This window comes from Oryza glaberrima, chromosome 4 (genome assembly GCF_000147395.1).
Source record: "Oryza glaberrima chromosome 4, OglaRS2, whole genome shotgun sequence".
Classification (NCBI taxonomy): domain Eukaryota; kingdom Viridiplantae; phylum Streptophyta; class Magnoliopsida; order Poales; family Poaceae; genus Oryza; species Oryza glaberrima.
The window spans coordinates 3,371,849-3,393,394 of record NC_068329.1 but is presented as its reverse complement, the minus strand read 5'-3'; the positions used below and the strand labels follow the sequence as shown (position 1 = coordinate 3,393,394).

The 21,546-nt window shown below is 39.8% G+C and overlaps 1 protein-coding gene across 1 annotated transcript; it reads right to left on the bottom strand.

The window, feature by feature from the left end:
* Window positions 1-20,854: 20,854 nt before the first annotated feature.
* Window positions 20,855-21,514, bottom strand: LOC127770206 (uncharacterized). Its single transcript, XM_052295871.1, has one exon. The coding sequence runs from the start codon at window positions 21,512-21,514 to the stop codon at window positions 20,855-20,857; it is 660 nt and encodes a 219-aa protein (XP_052151831.1).
* Between the last annotated feature and the right edge of the window lie 32 nt (window positions 21,515-21,546).

The window sequence follows — 21,546 nt, the reverse complement described above, 5'->3', positions numbered from 1 at the left end:
CGATAGTATTTTAGATAGTAAAAGAAGTGCTATTAGTATTGATTGATGGGTCCATCGTCAGCTATTTAGGCTCCACTTGCAACGCATTAATTTAATTAGTGTTTAGAATTTTAGTTTTGGGATCAAATTGCATTCAAACAAAATCAAAATGTTACAGAGAGAGAGAGAGAGAGAGAGAGAGAGAGAGAGAGAGATGCAGGGTGACTAGTTTGTTGGATGGCCTTTGGGCTTTGGTCTTGTTGATGGTCAGACTAAGGCCAGCGAAAACATGGGTCAGTATGAATACATATATAGGTCTGGCCCGGCCTTGGGCTGTACTTTCGGCCTGATTATAAATCATTCTGTATTTTCTTTAAGTTCACTTTGTGACCCTCAAAAGTCCGTGACCCTAAACCACAAAACCGGATATCTCGACCCCCCAACTCTCAAAACCAGTGTAATTTGACTCCCTCGACGGTTTTGGAGGACGGTTTCGCTGATGTGGCGCCTATGTGGCAGTGTTGACTCGGTCTCCTTTCCACGTGGCGTTGATGTGGCGCTTAAGTGGCATTAGAAATAAAAAAAAATATTTGTGGGACTCATTTGTCTTTCACCAAAAGTATGGGTGGGACCACTGACAGGTGGGGCCCACATAAATCATCCTCTCCTCATCCTCCCCCCTCTCTTTCTCTTCCATTCGCTGTCCATGCGCTGGCAGGTGGGCCCCGCTCGCCAGGAGCTTCTTCCACCTTTGTCCGTCGTCTGTTCATCTCTCCCGTGAAACTCAAGTACTGCCGCCTCCGTTGATCTCCCTGCCCTATCGTTTCTCCTCCAAATTAATTGCAAAAATCAATTCCTTGTGTAGTGGGCATCAATTTCCCCAACAAATCCCACTTAATCCCACACTAAATCGCCCCCAATCGATTTCTTAAACCGGTGTCTTCAATAGGGAGCTCCACCGTCGTCGGCACCGTTTTCCGTCCGTGCGGTCGACCTCCTCCCCTCCGGCCTATATAAAGAGAACTCCGAGACCTGCTCTTTCCCATCTCCTACATCGCGGTGGAGATTTCATAATTAACAGGTGGTTTTCACCGTGTTTTTGTGGTGAATTTGCACTGGATTGCTGATTTTCTTTTTTTTTTTTTGATTTTATTGGTGGGTCATGAGTCACGACGCAGACCCTCTCGGTGGCTGCGCGCATGACGCTGACGAGCTGCGACATGAAGCGTTCGGCCAGGGCACCCGGGCCGCAGCCAACGCGCAGCTCCGTGGCGGTCCAATCCCGTCAGGCTCCCAGGCCGAAGACTCACGCACCTGCATGGCCGGTCGATCTCGCCTCCAGTGGCGCCGGCGCCGACCTCCGTGGCGGTGGCGAGCTCAGCTCCCGCCGCCGCTCCAGCCGTGCTCCCCGCGGCCGGCGGAAGGGGAGAGAGAGAAGGGAAGAGAGAAGGGAGGAAGAGGGGAGGAAGAAGAAAGAGATGATGACATGTGGGGCCCACATGTCAGTGGGCTCCATAATTTTTTAGTGTGTGAATGACAAACGGGTCCTACGGATACTTTTTAATTCAAATGCCACCTAAGCGCTACATCAACTCCACAGACTAGGTCAACACCGCCATGTCAGCGCCATATCAGCGAAACCGCCCTCCAAAACCACCTAGGGAGTCAAATTGCACCGGTTTCAGTAGTTCGGGGGTCGAGATATCCGGTTTTGCGGTTTAGGGTCATGGATTAGATTCAGTCACTTTTTAAGGGAGTCAAAGTGAACTTATTCCTTTTCTTTATCAGTTCACGGTTCGATCCGTTTGTTAGCGACTTGGTGTCATATACACTGCCACTCAATTTGGGTAACCCAAGTCCGAGATTAGTTAGCTGTTTTGCTGTTTAAATTCTTGACAGATCGATCATCGTTTTTATATGCTAGAAAAATACACGTGCGTTAGGACATGTAAACCAAAATTATAATAAATATATAAATATTAGATTATTAGGGTTTGTTTTTCATGATATGAGCCCTCTGAGAAAATATATTTTTCATTAACTTACTCAAAAATAGATTATTTTTCTAATCTACCACCTTTAACATTCGCTAAGATTTTCTAGAAAAACTTTCTCACATATTGAAATGAATCTAGTGATGTAACATTGTGATATCCTGACTCAATTAGAATTTAGCTTGTGTGATCCATGAGAGCTGTGTACTTGTGTTTAGTACCAACTTGTTATTTAGCAAGGGTGGAACCAATTTATAAGGCATCTTCCCTCTAACCATATCACTCTCGGGTTAACCCTTTAAGTATATGAAGCGTAGAAGAAAGTATATGTGGGGTGGTATGTGTAACCGGGCTAACCCGTTGATTGGGCTGCGCTGTGCGGTTCTAGAGGGCGGGCTCTTACAAACATCAATTATCTACATATTTTCACTTGCAGCACTTTCTAATGCCTTAGAATCGTACACCGTCATTTTGCCGCATCGAATGCGATTGAGAAGTAAAGAAAATGTGAGGAAGTTGAGGAAGTAAAAGAAGAGAGAGGGTAGTCGCCTAATTATGGAGGGAAATGGCGCATGCCAAACCTTAGTCAGAAAGAGCGAACGGGGAGTAGAGGGCCCGATATAACAGAATTAGAATTAAACACTGAAAAAAAAGACAACAAACCCTGTGTGTCTCACATCGTAATCTAGTTTTAAATCAGACCTCGATAACAACTGTGTGTCATGTGGGAGCATAATCTTATCGACGTTTTAAATCAGACCTCGATAACAACTGTGCGTCATGTGGGAGCATAATCTTATTGACACAAACAAATCAACAACATAGAGTTGCTTTGGCTAGGACCCATGATGATTTATAACATTGTAGACCTTAGAATTTTTCGAACCAGTCAACTTTGCTCAAAGAAACTTTTTCTAAATAAAATGAAAAAAAAAATATCCTAGCATAAGAAAAAGTTATATTCAGTCTTAGCCCACCTGTCATGTGGCGTCATATCCCAACTCCACCTTTCTTCCAGATCCATCCCACTCATAAACCCGGCCATGTTCCCAGTACTAAAAAGTACACAGATGAAGGAAGTGTTAGTGATATGCCCTAGAGGCAATCATAGAGATGATTGTATCACATACTATGTTTACATATTTATCCGACATTGTTCCTTGAAATAGGTAACTCATTATTGGTTAATGAATATGTGATTCTTTCATGAGACTCTTTATGTTATGTGTTGCTATTTATAAAGGATCTCTGACCAAATATCATATGTGGAACAAATATGTTTAGATGATCAGCACATGTATTAATTGATGATCATGTCTCATGGATCATGGTATAGAGATACCAAATTAATAATGTGAACACATGTTAGTGAACATGTTGTTGGATAGGCCAAACATGAGACACTGCAAGAGCCATATGTGTTGTGTCATCAGTGATCTCATTTAGTGTTGGTGTTGAATCCTTAGACCTGAGATTATCATGATTCCCAACATGTGTAGTATCTTACTTAGGGACTGCTAAACGCTACTCCGTAATTGGGTAGTTATAAAAGTAGTTTTCGGGTATGCTATAAAACATGTAGTGGGATATGAATAATCAATATGGGCTTTGCCCCTCCTATGGAGAGATATTTCTGGACCCCTCGATGTTGTAGATTATGGAAGTGCATGGCCATGCCAAAGGTGATTGAGGAGTCAATCATAAGTTATATAATCTATCAACAGGTTCGAGTGAATGATTGAGCTATTAGAGGATGGCACATATCTAGTCTTGAGCTTAATCAATATCGTGAGGCAAAGGGGTTCATACAAGTATACACTAGAGGTTCAGCCGATATGATCGTTATGTATGCCCGGTGGGTCAATACGTTCTGCTAGGGGCCGCTATTGACGCGTGGACCGAAAAGGAGTTTTCGGGTTACAACCGAGTATATATGAACCCACAGGGTCACACGCTTAATGGGCTGGAATAAGGGGATTGAATGGAGATCCAATATGAGCTTAATTCGGATAGGGATCCGAATAGGATTCCTACGGGCCTTGGAGGCCCGAGTGATGGATCCTATATATTCGTGAGGGGTGTGACCGGCGGAGGTATTGCATCACGTGAGAAACCCTAGCCGTCACTTCCCTCCCCGAGCAAAACCCTAGCAGCGCGCGGGTGCTAGCACATCTGTGTGTGGCGTTCCGTCCCTGTACGTGTGGATACCGGTAGAGGCGCCGCTGGTCTGCGGTGCTGATCTGCGTGGGAGTACGGCGAGGAGAACGTACGAGGAGGAGAAGGTCGAACCGATGCGATCGACTACTTCCTCTACATCTACGCGCGCTACTTCGCGAGAGTTCCTTCGACTTCTCAGCGTCTTCTTCCGCTGCGCGGCGCGTCGAGTGGTAACGATCTATGATCTAATACTTGCATGGTTCCTGGTTTACGCGATAGAAAATTTTGATTTATGCTATCGTAGCCTACGCGTATCCCAACAGTGGTATCAGAGCCACCATGTATAGCTTATGATCTAGATCATTGCATATAGTTGATATATAGTATAGTAGATGAGATCTATTATGTTGTATATGAGTTCTTAGGTGATCGGAACATGAGATGAACCGATAGCCGCATGGGTTGATGAGATCAATTGGTATGTGTGTTGGTGACTTCACTGGAATGTCTAGTACTCACCAAGGCCGAGCGCGATTGTGTTCATCGGATAGTCCGATGTCCATTGGAACGCACGCCAATGAGAAAAAATGAGCCAATGAGATTGACTCGGTTTCGGCATAATTTGATTACGCCGTTAAGGTTTTCACATGGCGAGTCGTAGATGAGATCTATGTACCCCGTGACCTTTTCATGAGTCGTAGAAAAAGCGGGACCGCCGTGTGCGTTGCCCCTTAGATTTCGCTTAGGTTTTTATATCTATCTTACTTTATTGTTGTTGTATATTTGATATAACATGGTAGGATAGATTCCCTCAGAAAAATTAAGTGTAATATATGCTCTTCCAATAATTGCACCTATTACGGTTGTGATCATAAGTGATGGGTTTGCCATAGCGAAGTGTCACTTTTTATCATGATAAAATAGGATAGATGTCGGACATCTATATGCGGAGATTATTGGTTTACTTGACAAGGTTATCAAAACAGTTTTGGACCTTGGGGTATAGGTTGGGTTGGACATGGAGATGTCACCCCAACAGCACAAGAGTCACATATGATGTGATTAGCAAGGTGTTGCTTACCTATTTTGATAGTTGTCTAGCTGTGATGCCAAAGCTCACTAGACACTAATAAAATGAGGATCTTGGCTCACTATGTTACTAGAGGGAATTTTGTTTCACAATACATAGTGGGAGTATATTTTGTTAAATTGTTTAATGAAAGGTTAAATGTAAACATGGTGCTGATTTTGCATACATCATGGCAGCTCCTGCACCATCCAATTTTAACTTGCGGTCTATTCTTGAGAAAGAGAAGTTGACTGGAACAAACTTCATGGATTGGTATCGCAACCTGAGAATTGTTCTCAGGCAAGAGCACAAAGAGTTTGTGCTTACACAGCCTTTTCCAGCTGACTTGCCCAACAATGCTATTGCTGCTCAACGTAGGGAGCATGAAAGGCGATGCAATGAATACCATGATATAAGCTGTCTCATGCTTGCTACTATGTCCCCTAAGCTTCAAAGGCAATATGAGGCATTGGATGCTCATACGATAATCACGGGACTACGTAACATGTTTGAGGACCAAGCAAGAGCTGAGAGGTTTAATACCTCAAAGTCCTTGTTTGCGTGCAGGCTTGCAGAAGGTAATCCAGTGAGCCCACATGTGATCAAAATGATTGGTTACACCGAGAGTCTGGATAAGCTTGGCTTTCCCCTTAGCCCAGAGTTGGCTACTGATTTTATTCTCCAGTCGCTCCCTCCCAGCTTTGAGCCGTTTATAATGAATTTCAACATGAACAACCAGAACAGGACCTTGGCAGAATTGCATGGGATGCTAAAGACTGCCGAGGAAAGCATTAAGAAAAACTCCAACCATGTGATGATTATGCATAAGCGTAAGCCCAACAACAAGAAGAGTGGTCAAAAGAGAAAGCTAAACTCTGATGAGATCGCGAGTACTAGCAACTCTAAGACCAAGGTTCAAAAGACAGGACCCCTAAGGATGCAGAGTGCTTCTTCTGCAAGGAGACAGGTCATTGGAAGAGAAACTGTAAGAAATACCTAGAGCAGCTCAAGCAGAAGCAGCAGGATGGAAAGAGTTCCACCTCAGTTATTAATGTTATAGAAATTAATCTTGCTACTTCCTCTACTTATTCTTGGGTATTTGATACCAGGTCAGTTGCTCACATATGCAAATCGTTGCAGGGGCTGAAAAGAAGTAGGAACTTAGCAAGAGGCGAAGTGGATATTCGCGTGGGCAATGGAGCAAGAGTTGCTGCTGTTGCGGTCGGCACTATGCCATTATCTTTACCGTCAGGATTAGTTTTGGAGTTAAATAATTGTTATTGCATTCTAGCTTTGTGTAAGAACGTTATCTCTGCTTCTTGTTTGCAACCAGAGGGTTATGGTTTTAGATCTGTGGGCAATGGTTGTTCAGTCTATTATAATGGCATTTTCTATTTCCATGCACCCATGATGAATGGCTTATACATTGTGAATCTTGATGGATGTTCAGTCTATAACATTAATGCAAAAAGGCAACGTCCTAATGATTTGAATCCCACTTTTATTTGGCATTGTCGCTTGGGTCATATAAATGAGAAACGCATGGAGAAGCTTCATAGAGATGGACTTCTACAATCATTTGATTTTGAATCATTTGAGACATATGAATCTTGTTTACTTGGCAAAATGACAAAGGCACCTTTCACGGGTCAAAGTGAAAGGTCAAGTGAACTATTGGGACTAGTATATATTGATGTATATGGACCAATGAGTTCAACTGCCAGAGGTGGTTTTGGGTACTTTATTACCTTTACCGATGACTTTAGTAGATATGTTTATGTCTACTTAATGAGGCATAAGTCTGAGTCCTTTGAAAAGTTCAAGGAATTTCAGAATGAGGTACAAAATCATTTGGGCAAGACAATCAAGTATCTACGATCTGATCGTGGTGGAGAGTACTTGAGCCTTGAATTTGGCAATCATCTAAAGGAGTGTGGAATTGTTCCACAACTCACTCCACCAGGAACGCCTCAGTGGAATGGGGTGTCTGAACGGAGGAATCGTACATTGTTGGACATGGTGCGATCAATGATGAGCCAAACTGATCTGCCGCTATGCTTTTGGGGTTACGCTCTAGAGACAGCTGCGTTCACCCTAAACAGGGTTCCATCAAAATCAGTGGATAAGACATCATATGAGATATGGACAGGGAAGCGTCCCAGTTTGTCTTTCCTAAAAATTTGGGGCTGTGAGGTCTATGTAAAACGTTTGCAATTGGACAAACTCACACCTAAATCAGATAAATGCTTCTTTGTGGGATATCCTAAGGAAACGAAAGGATACTATTTTTATAATCGGGAAGAGGGCAAAGTGTTTGTCGCCCGACACGGTGTTTTCTTGGAGAAAGAGTTTATTTCAAGAAAGGATAGTGGGAGCATGGTGCGATCTGAAGAAATTCAGGAAACACCGGAAAATGCTTCAACGTCCACACAACCACAAGCTGAGCAAGATGTTGTTCAACAGGTTGAACAAGTTGTTGTTGAACCAGTTGTGGAAGCACCGGCTTCACGAAGGTCCGAAAGGATACGACGTACACCTGTGAGGTATGCATTGTTAACTATAGGACAACGTGATATATTGTTGTTAGACAACGATGAACCTACTACCTATGAGGAAGCAATGGTGGGACCAGACTCTGAGAAATGGCTTGGAGCCATGAAATCCGAAATAGAATCCATGCATGTCAATCAAGTTTGGAACTTGGTTGATCCACCTGATGGTGTAAAAGCCATTGAGTGCAAATGGGTCTTTAAGAAAAAGACAGATGTAGATGGAAATGTTCACATCTACAAGGCACGATTGGTGGTGAAAGGTTTCAGACAAATTCAAGGTGTTGATTATGATGAAACTTTCTCGCCAGTCGCGATGCTAAAATCTATTCGGATTGTTTTAGCGATTGCTGCCTATTTCGATTATGAGATATGGCAAATGGATGTCAAAACAGCTTTCCTCAATGGAAATCTCGATGAGGATGTGTACATGACACAACCCAAGGGATTTGTTGATCCACAATCAGCTAAAAAGATATGCAAATTGCAGAAATCCATTTATGGGTTGAAGCAAGCATCTCGGAGTTGGAATATTCATTTTGACGAAGTAGTCAAGGCGTTGGTCTTTGTCAAAAACGAAGAAGAGCCTTGTGTATAAAAAAGATTAGTGGGAGCGTACTGGTGTTTCTAATCCTATATGTAGATGACATATTATTGATTGGGAATGATATTCCTATGCTTGAATCCGTTAAGACATCGTTGAAAAATAGTTTTTCAATGAAGGACTTAGGGGAAGCAGCATATATTCTGGGCATAAGGATCTATAGAGATAGATCAAAGAGGCTAGTTGGATTAAGCCAGAGTACATACATTGACAAAGTGTTGAAGAGGTTCAACATGCAAGATTCTAAGAAAGGTTTCTTACCGATGTCACATGGCATTAATCTTGGTAAGAATCCGTATCCTCAAACGACTGATGAGCGAAACAAGATGAGTGTGATTCCATATGCCTCGGCAATCGGATCCATTATGTATGCTATGCTATGTACACGTCCAGATATTTCATATGCACTTAGTGCAACAAGCCGATACCAATCAGATCCAGGTGAGAGTCACTGGATAGCTGTAAAGAATATCCTGAAGTACTTGAGAAGAACTAAGGATATGTTCGTAGTCTATGGAGGACAGGAAGAGCTTGTTGTAAATGGTTACACTGACGCAAGCTTCCAAACCGATAAAGATGATTTTAGATCGCGGTCTGGATTTGTGTTCTGCCTGAATGGAGGCGCTGTGAGTTGGAACAGTTCGAAGCAAGATACAGTGGCTGATTCTACAACAGAAGCCAAATACATTGCCGCTTCTGAAGCAGTAAAGGAGGCTGTTTGGATAAAAAAATTCGTTTCTCAACTAGGTGTGATGACTAGTGCTTCAAGCCCTATGGACCTCTATTGCAATAATAGTGGTGCCATTGCGCAAATCAAGGAGCCTAGATCGCATCAAAAGTCCAAACACATTTTACGGCGGTATCACCTCATTCGCGAGATAGTGGGTAGAGGAGATGTGAAGATATGCAAAATACATACGGATTTGAATGTTGCAGATCCGTTGACAAAGCCACTCCCTCAGCCTAAGCATGAGGCACACACTAGGGCAATGGGTGTAAGATACATTCATGATTGACTCTAGTGCAAGTGAGAGACTGTTAGTGATATGCCCTAGAGGCAATCATAGAGATGATTGTATCACATACTATGTTTATATATTTATCCGACATTGTTCCTTGAAATAGATAACTCATTATTGGTTAATGAATATGTGATTCTTTCTTAAGACTCTTTATGTTATGTGTTGCTATTTATAAAGGATCTCTGATCAAATATCATATGTGGAACAAATATGTTTAGATGATCAGCACATGTATTAATTGATGATCATGTCTCATGGATCATGGTATAGAGATACCAAATTAATATTGTGAACACATGTTAGTGAACATGTTGTTGAATAGACCCAACATGAGACACTGCAAGAGCCATATGTGTTGTGTCATCAGTGATCTCATTTAGTGTTGGTGTTGAATCCTTAGACCTGAGATTATCATGGTTCCCAACATGTGTAGTATCTTACTTAGGGACTGCTAAACGCTACTCCGTAATTGGGTAGTTATAAAAGTAGTTTTCGGGTATGCTATAAAACATGTAGTGGGATATGAATAATCAATATGGGATTTGCCCCTCCTATGGAGAGATATCTCTAGGCCCCTCGATGTTGTAGATTATGGAAGTGTATGGCCATGCCAAAGGTGATTGAGGAGTCAATCACAAGTTATATAATCTATCAACAGGTTCGAGTGAATGATTGAGCTATTAGAGGATGGCACATATCTAGCCTTGAGCTTAATCAATATCATGAGGCAAAGGGGTTCATACAAGTATACACTAGAGGTTTAGCCGATATGATCTTTATGTATACCCGGTGGGTCAATACGTTCTGCTAGGGGCCACTGTTGACGCGTGGACCGCAAAGGAGTTTTCGGGTTACAGCCGAGTATATATAAACCTATAGGGTCGCATGCTTAATGGGCCGGAATAAGGGGATTGGATGGAGATCCAATATGAGCTTAATTTGGATGGGGATCCGAATAGGATTCCTACGGGCCTTGGAGGCCCGAGTGATGGATCCTATATATTCGTGAGGGGTGTGACCGGCGGAGGTATTGCATCACGTGAGAAACCCTAGCCGTCACTTCCCTCCCCGAGTAAAACCCTAGCCGCGCGCGGGTGCTAGCACATCTACGCGTGGCGTTCCGTCCCTATACGTGTGGATACCGGTAGAGGCGCCGCTGGTTTGCGGTGCTGATCAGCGTGGGAGTACGGCGAGGAGAATGTACGAGGAGGAGAAGGTCGAGCCGATGCGATCGACTACTTCCTCTACATCGACGCGCGCTACTTCACGAGAGTTCCTTCGACTTCTCAGCGTCTTCTTCTGCTGCGCGGCGCGTCGAGTGGTAACAATTTATGATCTAATACTTGTATGCTTCCTGGTTTACGTGATAGAAAATTTTGATTTATACTATCGTAGCCTACACGTATCCCAACAGAAAGCGCGGGGCGAAAAGAGGATCGTGAGCAAATAGGATTCTCGCAGGACTGAAGAAAATGCACAAGACGGACGAAAGCGGCTACGTGACGATCAGAAAATTACTGATTTTCCAAAGTAAGTATAGAAGTGGTATCTGACCGTTACTATTTATAGCAATATATAAAATTTTGATTTTTTTCTAGTTTCTTTTGCCCGTAAACACTTAAAAAATAGTTCAATTGATAAGTATGGTTGATTCCTGACCGACCGAGCATCAATTTTTGACGAGATGCCACCGATTCTGTTTCTAAAGACAACGAAACAACACTTAAGCATAGTCGTTTAGGATGAAAAGGGAGAAGGTTTATCTCGTTTTTTTTTTTTTCGTGTACGCTTCCTAATCAACGGTACTTTTTTAAAAAAATATATTAAAAAAGTTACTATGCCTACACATTTGTCGGGTGATTTTTAACAAGAAATCACCAGATTATTTTTACACTTAGATTTATATCCAACGGACTACAAAATAAAATAACTAATACAAATTTACTTATTCAATATTTTTATTAAAATTACAGTGCACTTACATATCATATCAACTAAATTTACATATGTAATTTTAGTTATATAGGAATGTAATTTTATATTCTAAATATTTACATATCATATCAACTGAATTTACAGATATAATTTTTGTTATATAAAACTGTAATTTTATATTTTAAAGAAAATAACAAATACATATTTACTTACACTTTATTTTTATAAAAATTACAGTGCACTTATATGTCATATCAACTGAATCTACAAATGTAATTTTAGTTATATAGGACTGTAATTTTATATTTTAAAGAAAATAACAAATACATATTTACTTACACTTTATTTTTATCAAAATTACAATGCACTTACATATCATATCAACTGAATTTACAAATATAATTTTAGTTATATATGTCTGTAATTTAGTTACATATAAGTTACAGTGTAATTATATACAAGTTGCAGTATAATTACACTATGATTGTATTGTAACTATATCTGTTAAATTTCTATAAAAAAAAGAATTGAATAGAACAGGTTTATAGCGATGGTAGATTTGTTAGGCATGGCCGCATGGTGGTGTAATCTAGCGTGGGATCCTAGCTTTGGCTTGGTTCAGACTTACGCACAAGATTCAAGTGCAGAGAAGGTCGTCCCGTCCGGCGATCGTCTCCACTCCTCATGCCCAAAGGGATGATCACAGTACGAACAAGATCATCCCGACCGGCTGACTACGCATGCAGCCTCCACCATCGTGCGGTCAGCAAATCCGTGAAATCACCGGGAAAAAGTCACACGACAGATTTCTAGCGAAATCGTATTTTAAGTATAAAATAATCAATATTTAATTAATGGCTCATCTCATCAGACGCAACTTCTTAATCTTCTCCCTTCCCATTCTCTCGAAGATCCTATCCAAAAATCCAACTCTAAATAAAAAAGAAAAGGCTGTACATGATTTCCACATTTGTTATACTCCACGTGTAAAAGTGATCTGCCACGTGTAAAAGCGTATGGCGCCGTGTTCTACAGGGTCATATACTCATATGGGCGGCGCCTCCATGGTGGAGCTCCGACACCATACATGGCGCACGGCCCTAGGGAGGAACACCACCTGTGGGCTCCACCGGCCGTAGCAGATGCCAGAGAGTGAGGTGAAACAGTTCCCACGTAAAAACTTTTCATCCAACCTATCACATCAAATATTTGATACGTATATAAAGTATTAAATATAGAAAAAAATTAATTACACAGATTACGTGTAAATTACGAGACAGTTTTTTAAACCTAATTGTGCCATAATTTAATAATATGGTGCTACATTAAACATTTGTTAATAATAGATTAATTAAGCTTAATAAATTTATTTTATAATTTACAGGCAAAATATATAATTTATTTTTTATTAGACTACGTTTAATGCTTCAAACGTGTGTCATATAACTTTTCACCCAGCCTGAGAGACCTCTCGTTGACACGTCGGACGGAGTAAACACACTTGTGTAGTGTTAGTACCTATCAAAAGTGTAGAGTACCGTCCAACAGCTGTGGCACTACTGTGGCAGCTATGGTCCATATGTTTTCTGTTGCCGGAACGTGGGTCAGCTAGCTACTGGCACAAGTGCTTTCTGTTTCTTTGCTTTTGGAGCTCCTCTTTTTCAAATCTTTTTTAACTCGGATGTGCCGATTATCTCTCCTTTCACTCAAGCCATCAATCTTGTACGTAGTATTTATTGAATGAACTTAAACTGGTGGATCCAGGATTTTGATAAGCTCCGAGTTTTTAATAGCTATGTCCTTGTTGATGCCGCCATGCTGCCTCGGAAAGATGGGGAAGGTGTCCTAACCAGAGTGGGGAGCAGGTGAGAAGCGAAGCATCCTCACCCGATCATTACAGGCTAGCACAGAGAAGGAGCACTGGAGCCTGAGGTGACGCTACGACGAAGAGCGCACGATCATATTGCTAGAAAGGGAGACGGGGTGGGGAGCGATGCGCAAGGGATCTTGGAGCATGAGTGATGGAACCAGCAAAGAGAAATCACTCGATCCACAGTCATTGTCTTTCCTCTCGCTATCTCTATCTTTCTAGCGGCTCCTCAGCTAGGCCTCGGGCCATATTTGATGGGCTAAGATTTCTAGGGTTAAAATAAGGGGTTTCTATTGCTAATTGGGCTCGGCCCCAGGCCGTAACCTAGGCCAGGGTGCCTGGGCCCTGGGATTACCATTGTGGTAACGGTTTAGGGTTCAAATAAAACTATCAATGGTTAAATTATACATGAACGAGTTATCGTAAAACCACTATAGATTATCCCCCGTTCCAAAAATAAGTTAATCTTTTATACGAAACTATACATATAGCTAACTTATTTTGAAAGTTTGTAGTAGAGAAGAATTTGAGTTTAGAGGGCTAGAATGTTTGCTTCGAATTTGAGTGGAGTGGTCGATATATATTGGCTTCTAATTTGATATTGTTTAGTTCCCAAGTCCCAATTATAATGTTTTTGACATATTACATTAATCAATACGATCAGAATCAGAACTAATAAGCAACCAAGAACATATATTACCTTTGTCTTCTTAATTAATTCCATTGTTTCAGCCTTCCTGTGTCGGTCTCGGTCTTTCTCTCTTTTGAGTAAAATTCAGTCATCTAAGTATAGAGAACGAATTGCATTGCAAAATGGTGAAGATCGAGCTATATGGTTTTTGTCGGTTCAAGTTATGGACATGGCTGAAATATGGATCTGTGATGGATGACGTGGAGATATATCGATCCCCAACCGCCAACCTAAAGAAAATCAAGCTCCCATCTTTACCTCTAAATTGTGAGCTACAATACCTAGGAATTTAAGTGACCTTGGAATGAGAGAAAGAGGAAGGCAAATAAGGTTGGGGAGCAGCGTGGAGGTGGACGCTTGGACAGTAGGTGATGGGGTGAGCGGCGTCGGTGAAGGTGGGTGACGTTGATGCCGAAGGAGGAGGCTAGAGGCAAAGGACGTCCTCAGCAGAGGTAAAGTATTAGCAGTTGTACGACACTGATGGTGGACGGCACGATAGGAAGAATGCAAGCGGACGGTAGAAAGAGGAGGATGGAGGGGAGAGGCGAGGGAGGTGGTAGCTGGGAGCTAGGGTGAATGATAACATGTCATCACCTGAGTGGAGCGTGGGGGAAAGACGGGGTTCAGTTAGATGTTAGGGGTTTTGATACTTCTTAAGATATTAGGCTTCTATTAGGGTTCGGTTAAAATTTTGTCATTTCGGTTAATTGGGACATATAACCAAAATAACCTTATCACATTCAATTAGCAGGAGTTTATGACTGATTTTGTGACCAAAATTTGGAGTCCTGTTCAATCTAGTCTTGGTCTTTGTTTGGTTCGGTTCTTCAGTTATTTTTTTTTTTGAACTTTCTTCTTTTTTGAGAACTCGGTTCTTCAGTTGTGGTCATTTTCCCCACCTCTAGCTTGGGCTAGAAACTACGCCCTACTGAGTAACAAAGAGAGGGAAAGCAGGTCAACCCCGCGATGCAGCTACTTTCTTTGAGTTAGTCAACAGTTTTATCCCACCTGGTTGCTTATTACTGCTAAGCAACTACTCCCTCCATATTTTAATGTATAACGCCATTGACTTTTTTATCAACGTTTTTTTAGATAATGGAATGTAACATTCCGGCCTTTACTCAAAGAGTTACAGCCAATTATTACAGAACTCACACAGAAAGTTCACGAAAGCAGAAACAAAGCTAAGCAAACTAATAGACACCAACAAAAGAAAAAGATCCCCTAACTACTGAATTCAAATAAAGAACCTCCACCCGAAGTTAGCAAATAGATGCATAATTGTTGTCTCAAGTTTAATTACGACATTCATCATTTATTAGCTTGATATCTTCATCATGCCTTTGCAACTGAGCCCAACCCCGAAGCCAATACGTTGCCCTGAAAAGCACCTGCAAATAGGATTTTGATGGTGTTTTATCAAAAACCATATCATTTCTACTAAGCCAAAGAGCCCAACATATAGCGGAAGCTTCAACAAGAATAAGTTTTTGATTTTTTTACTAACACCCACAAGCCAATTCCCAAATATATGAGATATACTATGTGGAGGATAAAGTCCAAAAGAGAATTATATAGCTCTCCAAAGAAATTTAGAAAAATGGCACTCAAAGAATAGATGGTGAATTGATTCATTTTTCATACAAAAGCAACATCTCAAACTACCATTCCAATTCCTTCTAGCCAAATTATCTTTAGTTAAAACAATCCCTTTAAGGAGATACCACATAAAAATCTTAATCTTAAGAGGCATTTTAAGTTTCCAAATAATTTTGTTTCTCTCTATGTAACCATTATTAATTAAAGCTAAGTACATAGATCGAACAGAAAATTGGCCATTTTGATGAAAATTCCATCTAAAAATGTCATCCTCGTCTGTTAAGTTAATATGCACAATGGAAGCACACAAATTATGCCATCTAATTAGATTTTGACCAACTAAAGCTCTTCTAAAAGAAACATTAAGTGGAACAGAACCCATAACATTAGCAATTGAGGCATTTTTCCTTCTAACTATAGAAAACAACGAGGGGTACTTTTCCTTCAAAGAATAGTTCCCTAGCCACTTATCCTCCCAGAATCTTACTTGTTCACCATTATTAATAATCCAGGAACCCATATTTAAAAAGGAATTCTTAACCTTCATCAGACCTGACCAAAAATGGGAATCCCTTGTTTCCTCTCAACCTGAGTAATTGATTTACCAGTAAGATATTTTCGTTTCAGTAAATCTTGCCACACACCTTGCTCATTTATTAATTTAAATAACCATTTACTTAAAAGACATTGGTTTTGTATTTCTAAATTGTGAACTCCAAGTCCACCCTGATCTTTTGGTTGACAAATAATATCCCATCTTGTCAATCTATACTTTTTTTTATGTTCATCCCCTTGCCAAAAGAAATGGGATCTATAATAATCAATTTTTAGAACCCCTTTAGAAATCTTAAAAAACGATATCATAAACATAGCTAGACTTGACAAAACAGAATTAATCAAAACCAATCTCCCACCAACAGAATTTATCAACGTTTGACCATTCATTTTATTCAAAATTTTTGTACAAATATGAAAATATTTACATAAATTTTGATAATGAATCAAGTCATAATAAATTAAATGATAATTACATAATTTTTTTAATAAGACGAATGGTCAAACGTTAGATAAAAAGTCAACGGCGTTATACATTAAAATACGGAGATAGTATTTAATAAGAGCTAAATATATAGCCGACTGATTCAAGCAACCCAAAACAGTTCCCTTTTTGGAAAAAATAAAAAAGAACAGTACAAGTACTGGACTGGTTCATACTTGTTTCCTCTTTGGGAGGTGCATGCACCTTCGTTGATTTCTTATTAGTAGAGCCCATCTACCTAATTACCGCCAACAACACAAAATCTCCAAGGCCGTGAGCGCCACTAACAAGTATATATAGGAAGTAAGCTGAAAGAAACTAACAACTTATTAAAATAGCTTATTATAATGTAGATTCCAGCTTATTATAATTTGATAAGCTCATTTAGGTGAGCTTTTTCTAAATTATTGGGTGCAAAATTACCCACCATGCCACCCCACTCCCTCTTTAGACTTACAAAACCCAATAATCTAGACTCTAATAATCTAGGAAAGAAACAACCAACGGTTATTCTATTACAGATTATAACAATCTAGTTTATAGTAATCTGACTTAATAATCTAGATTATAATAATCCCAAGCTGAAAGAAATAGGGCCATAGTATTGTAACATCCTCAATCTCAAATAGCCACATCTTTTATCAATTCGTTTGTCTTAAGAAAAACTTTGACTTTGAAACAATTATTGTATTGTATTTTGATAAAAGTTGGTAAAAGTATTCTAGTCTGTTAGTTTTGTATTAGAGCAATTCTACGGTTCTTGATTAGGTACCATAAGGTACTATTTTTTCTATTGTAAATTTGGTACCTCTTGATACCTCAAGGACCGTAAAATTGCTCTTTGTATTAATGTATATGAGCTGGATAAAAAATGATATTGTTTTGAGAGTGAGGTAACATGCATGTATCTTGCGTACATTTGTGAGCTATCTAGACTTTTTTCAAACCAGGAGTCCAGGACGGCCACTAGATTAATTAAGCAAAATTACTATCGCCATTTGTAGCTTAGTAGCTATATGATCCTAGTACTAGCTATGCGTGCAAAAGTTGGACTCTTGCAATAGTCTTGTAGAGCCGAGGGTGACGACCTTGCAGATGGCAGTATATATGACATTGTTATATCTATATATATCTTATATGCATATCTATATCTATCTATCTATATGCATATGCATATGTATATCTAGCTCTATCTATATCTATATCTATCAGAATAGACCGATAACGTTGACGCTGTTTGAGACATTTTTTTCATATTATTGACGCGGATTGTTTATTTTATTAACATGATAAATTAATATATTTTTTTAAAAAATCACAAATAACTTAAAATAGGTGGTCTAATAAACTTCACAAATAACTTAAAGTAGGTGGTCTAATCAATATAGTAGACATAGTAGAAAAATAAAAAAAATTATACGAGGCAAATGAAATTCTAGGGAACATATGAAAAGGATGGGGCTGTGTTGAACTTTGATATTTTCAGATTTGCAAATACTTTTGAAACTCTACCCTATTACAAAGTTCTATACAAAATGAATCTAACAATATGGTTTTGAGTATATAAAAAATAATACTACCTCTGTTTCATGTTATAAATCATTTTAACTTTTTTCTAAGTCAAACCACTTTAGGTTTGACCAAATTTATAAAAAACATAGCAATATTTTTTCAACATAAAAGATATAAAATATGTTTAATGTTAGACATAACGAAACCAATTGCTATATTTTTTCACTTTCTCGAAGTTAGATTTAAAAAAAATTAAAGCGATTTATAATATAAAATGGAGGGAATAGAAACAAGAAAATTATCATCAGTTATTGAGAGAGAGAGAGAGAGAGTATATCTTCCCTTTTTATAACGCGTTTTTGTCTCTGGTTTAATTTCCTTCAAGCATCTTGTTTGCTTGTTCCCTTTTATGGCTGCTTGTTTCTGCCTTGATTTTCAAATTTATAGAAAAAATATAGCAATAGTTTTTATAACATAAATAAGAATATAAAAAAATATGTTCAATGTTATACGAAATGAAACCAATTGCTATGCTTTTTCATATACTTCATCAGTTCATCAAACTTTCTCAAAGTTTGATTGATAATATAAAACGAAGGGAGCATTGGTTAATGTTGGAAGAGAATTGACGTTGCAGTTATTGAAATAGAGAAAGAGAAGGGGGAGAGTATATCTTCCTTTTTTATAATGGTTTTAACTCTGGTTTAATTTCCTCCGAGCATCTTAATTGTGTACTTGTTCCCATTTATATATGGCTGCTTGTTGCTGCCTTGCACGTCTTTTTGAGAGAAAAAAAAGGAGAATTATCTATTACTATATTTCTTTTAAAATATAAGTATTTTTATATTGTTATGTAGAGGTTAAGGTTAAGAAGAAAAATACTTTAATTAATGCCCCTCAATAAATAAAAAATAAGTGGGGTTGGATGGAGAAGTGGGGGTAAGATGAGAAGAGATTTGAATGAGGAATAATTGATGAGATAAATAATAGTACTGTTTGTAGTGTTATAAATTTTTATATTTTACAAAAAGTATTCAAATACTATAAGTTCTTAATCATATTTTTTGGAACGGAGAGAATATTATTAAATGAAGGTGGAGTAAATTTAACAATTCAAATATCTCGCGACACCCAAGCAAGAGTACCACACAGACATGCACAGTACAGAGTAAATGATACATCGATGCGCCAGCGTAAAAATTGAAATATACAGACGGAGTAAAGGTTAGACAAATTATCCATCCTATATTTTAATTTGCTACGACCAAATATACACTTAAGAGCGATCAATAATTAATTGCATTCTAAAAATCGGTAGCAGAGCCGAAGAAAAGAGCAAGGCCAAAAAACATATACATGATTGCATAAATGCATGATAAGAATGTGGTGAAGTTTATGCGATCATGTAATATAAAAAGTTTTAGGATTAAAGATACATATTAAAAAGGTTAATAAAATTAAATGAGGATTTATTGTGATTGGTTTAAAAGAGGAGGTAGGCAGTAACAAGGCTCAATGTGAGTTATTCTCCGGTTTTCTGGGCTGGTTCTGGTTATAACTTCATCTCACAACTTATTTGTGACGACAATATATATTGTTGAGTAATATATTTCTCTTTCCTTATAAAAAAAAGAGAAGGTAGGTAGGGAATTTTAATGTTAGAAGATTGTGATTGGTTGAAGAAATATATTTTAGGTGAAATTTTAAATGCTAAATATTGTTATATTTTATAACAGAGAGAGTAGTGCTTATGTGTAAAAGGTGTGTTAATTTCTTGATTTAATTACCTCGAAAGATATGATTGCATAGTTGCATTCCAAGAGATGCTAAGGCCCTGTTTAGATCCTCCAATGTTGCTGTTTTGAAGCACTTTTTGTCATTTTAGATCTAAACACTAGTAACAAAACTTGGTAATTTGGCATTTGGCATTTGCTAGTCTATAGTAGCAAATTGTGCCAAAAAGTGCTTTGGGACCACTCCCTCTTTCTTTCTCTCTCTTACTTTAGTGCTAGAATGGCAAAAGTTTAGGATGCATCTAAACACCAACTAGTATTTTTGTAATACCAAAACGTTTGCCACCAAAACTTTTGCCATTTGCTATTTGCTATTCCAAATGGATCTAAACAGGGCCTAAAATGTTAATTGCGTCCACATTAATTAAGAACCCTATATTAGCACATTACATTGGAAAAACATTCTTGAACGACCGAACGATCACTGCCACCAGCCGTCCATCGATCTTGAACAGGCAGTATTGGTAAGTAGGTATCAACCCGGCCAGAAAAGATATACAAAGCAATATGATTCATCTATATATTGTTCATACATGCATGATATACACATATTCATACATCGACAATATTGCACTTCATATCATTGCCTCAATCTATTGAGAAAAAGTACAAGGAAATTAAAACAAGAAAATTATGCAAACCACGCTACTACAAAACCATTATTGTAAACACATCCTCTCCAGTTTTACATGCAGTCTAGCTAAAAGATACCAACATGTGAAAATGGATAATTAAGGGATCCCAAAGACCCATAAGTGAAAATTGGTTTTTTATAGACAAACCAATTTTTACATATGGACCGCTTAAGAGCCCGGTTGAAAAAAACCACCTTTTTTGCATATGGGTCTCTTTACAGCTCTCGAGGCTATCGATTGAGAAAATACCGACAAGATATAAAAGGCAAGGGCTGGAGCGTGGCTATAAGACACAATGTCTTACTCCGACTTCTCCCATTCTCTCATCGCCTCCCTCTCTCCCGGTGGCTTTTCCTCTACTTCGCCATTCCACCTTCCCTTCGCCTCTCCCCATACATAGCACGCTTCAGGTGGTCGAGGTGGAGGTGACTGGCTTTGGGCTGCAACAGCGGCAGGCTTGGGCGGTGGCGGCCATGGGAGTAGTGGATTTGCCGCTAGAGGCAATAGGAGGTGCGGATCCATTGGCGGCGGCCTTGGGAGGGGCGGATCCGCGGCCGAGGAGGTCGGGGATGGTGATGCCGGATCTACCGCTAGAGGCCATGGGAAGGGCCGATCCACCAGCGGGGGCCTTGGGAGAGGCGGATCCGCCGCCGAGGAGGTCGGGGACGATGATGTCGGATCTAGCACTAGAGGCCATGGGAGGGGCCGATCTGCTGTCGAGGAGGTCGGGCACGGTGATGCCGGATCTACCGCTAGAGGCTATGGGAGGGGCAGATCCATCGACGGCAGCCTCGGGAGGGGCGGATCCGCCACCGAGGAGGTCGAGGATGGTGATGCCGGGTCTACCGCTAGAGACCATGAGAGGGGTGGATCCACCGGCAACGGTCTTGGGAGGGGCAGATCCTCTGCCGAGGAGGTTGGGGACGGTGATGCCGGATCTACGGCTAGAGGCCATGGGAGGAGCGGATCCACCCGCGGCGCCCTTGGGAGGGGTAGATCCATCGCCAAGGAGGTCGGGGATGGTGGATCCAGCGTTGTGGAGGTTGGGAACAATGTCTAGGTGCATGCATAACATGTGGTAGTTTAGAAACATTTAAC

Coding starts and splice junctions, on each gene's coding strand:
- LOC127770206 (XM_052295871.1), bottom strand. CDS start 21,514: ATGCACCTAGACATTGTTCCCAACCTCCACAACGCTGGATCCACCATC.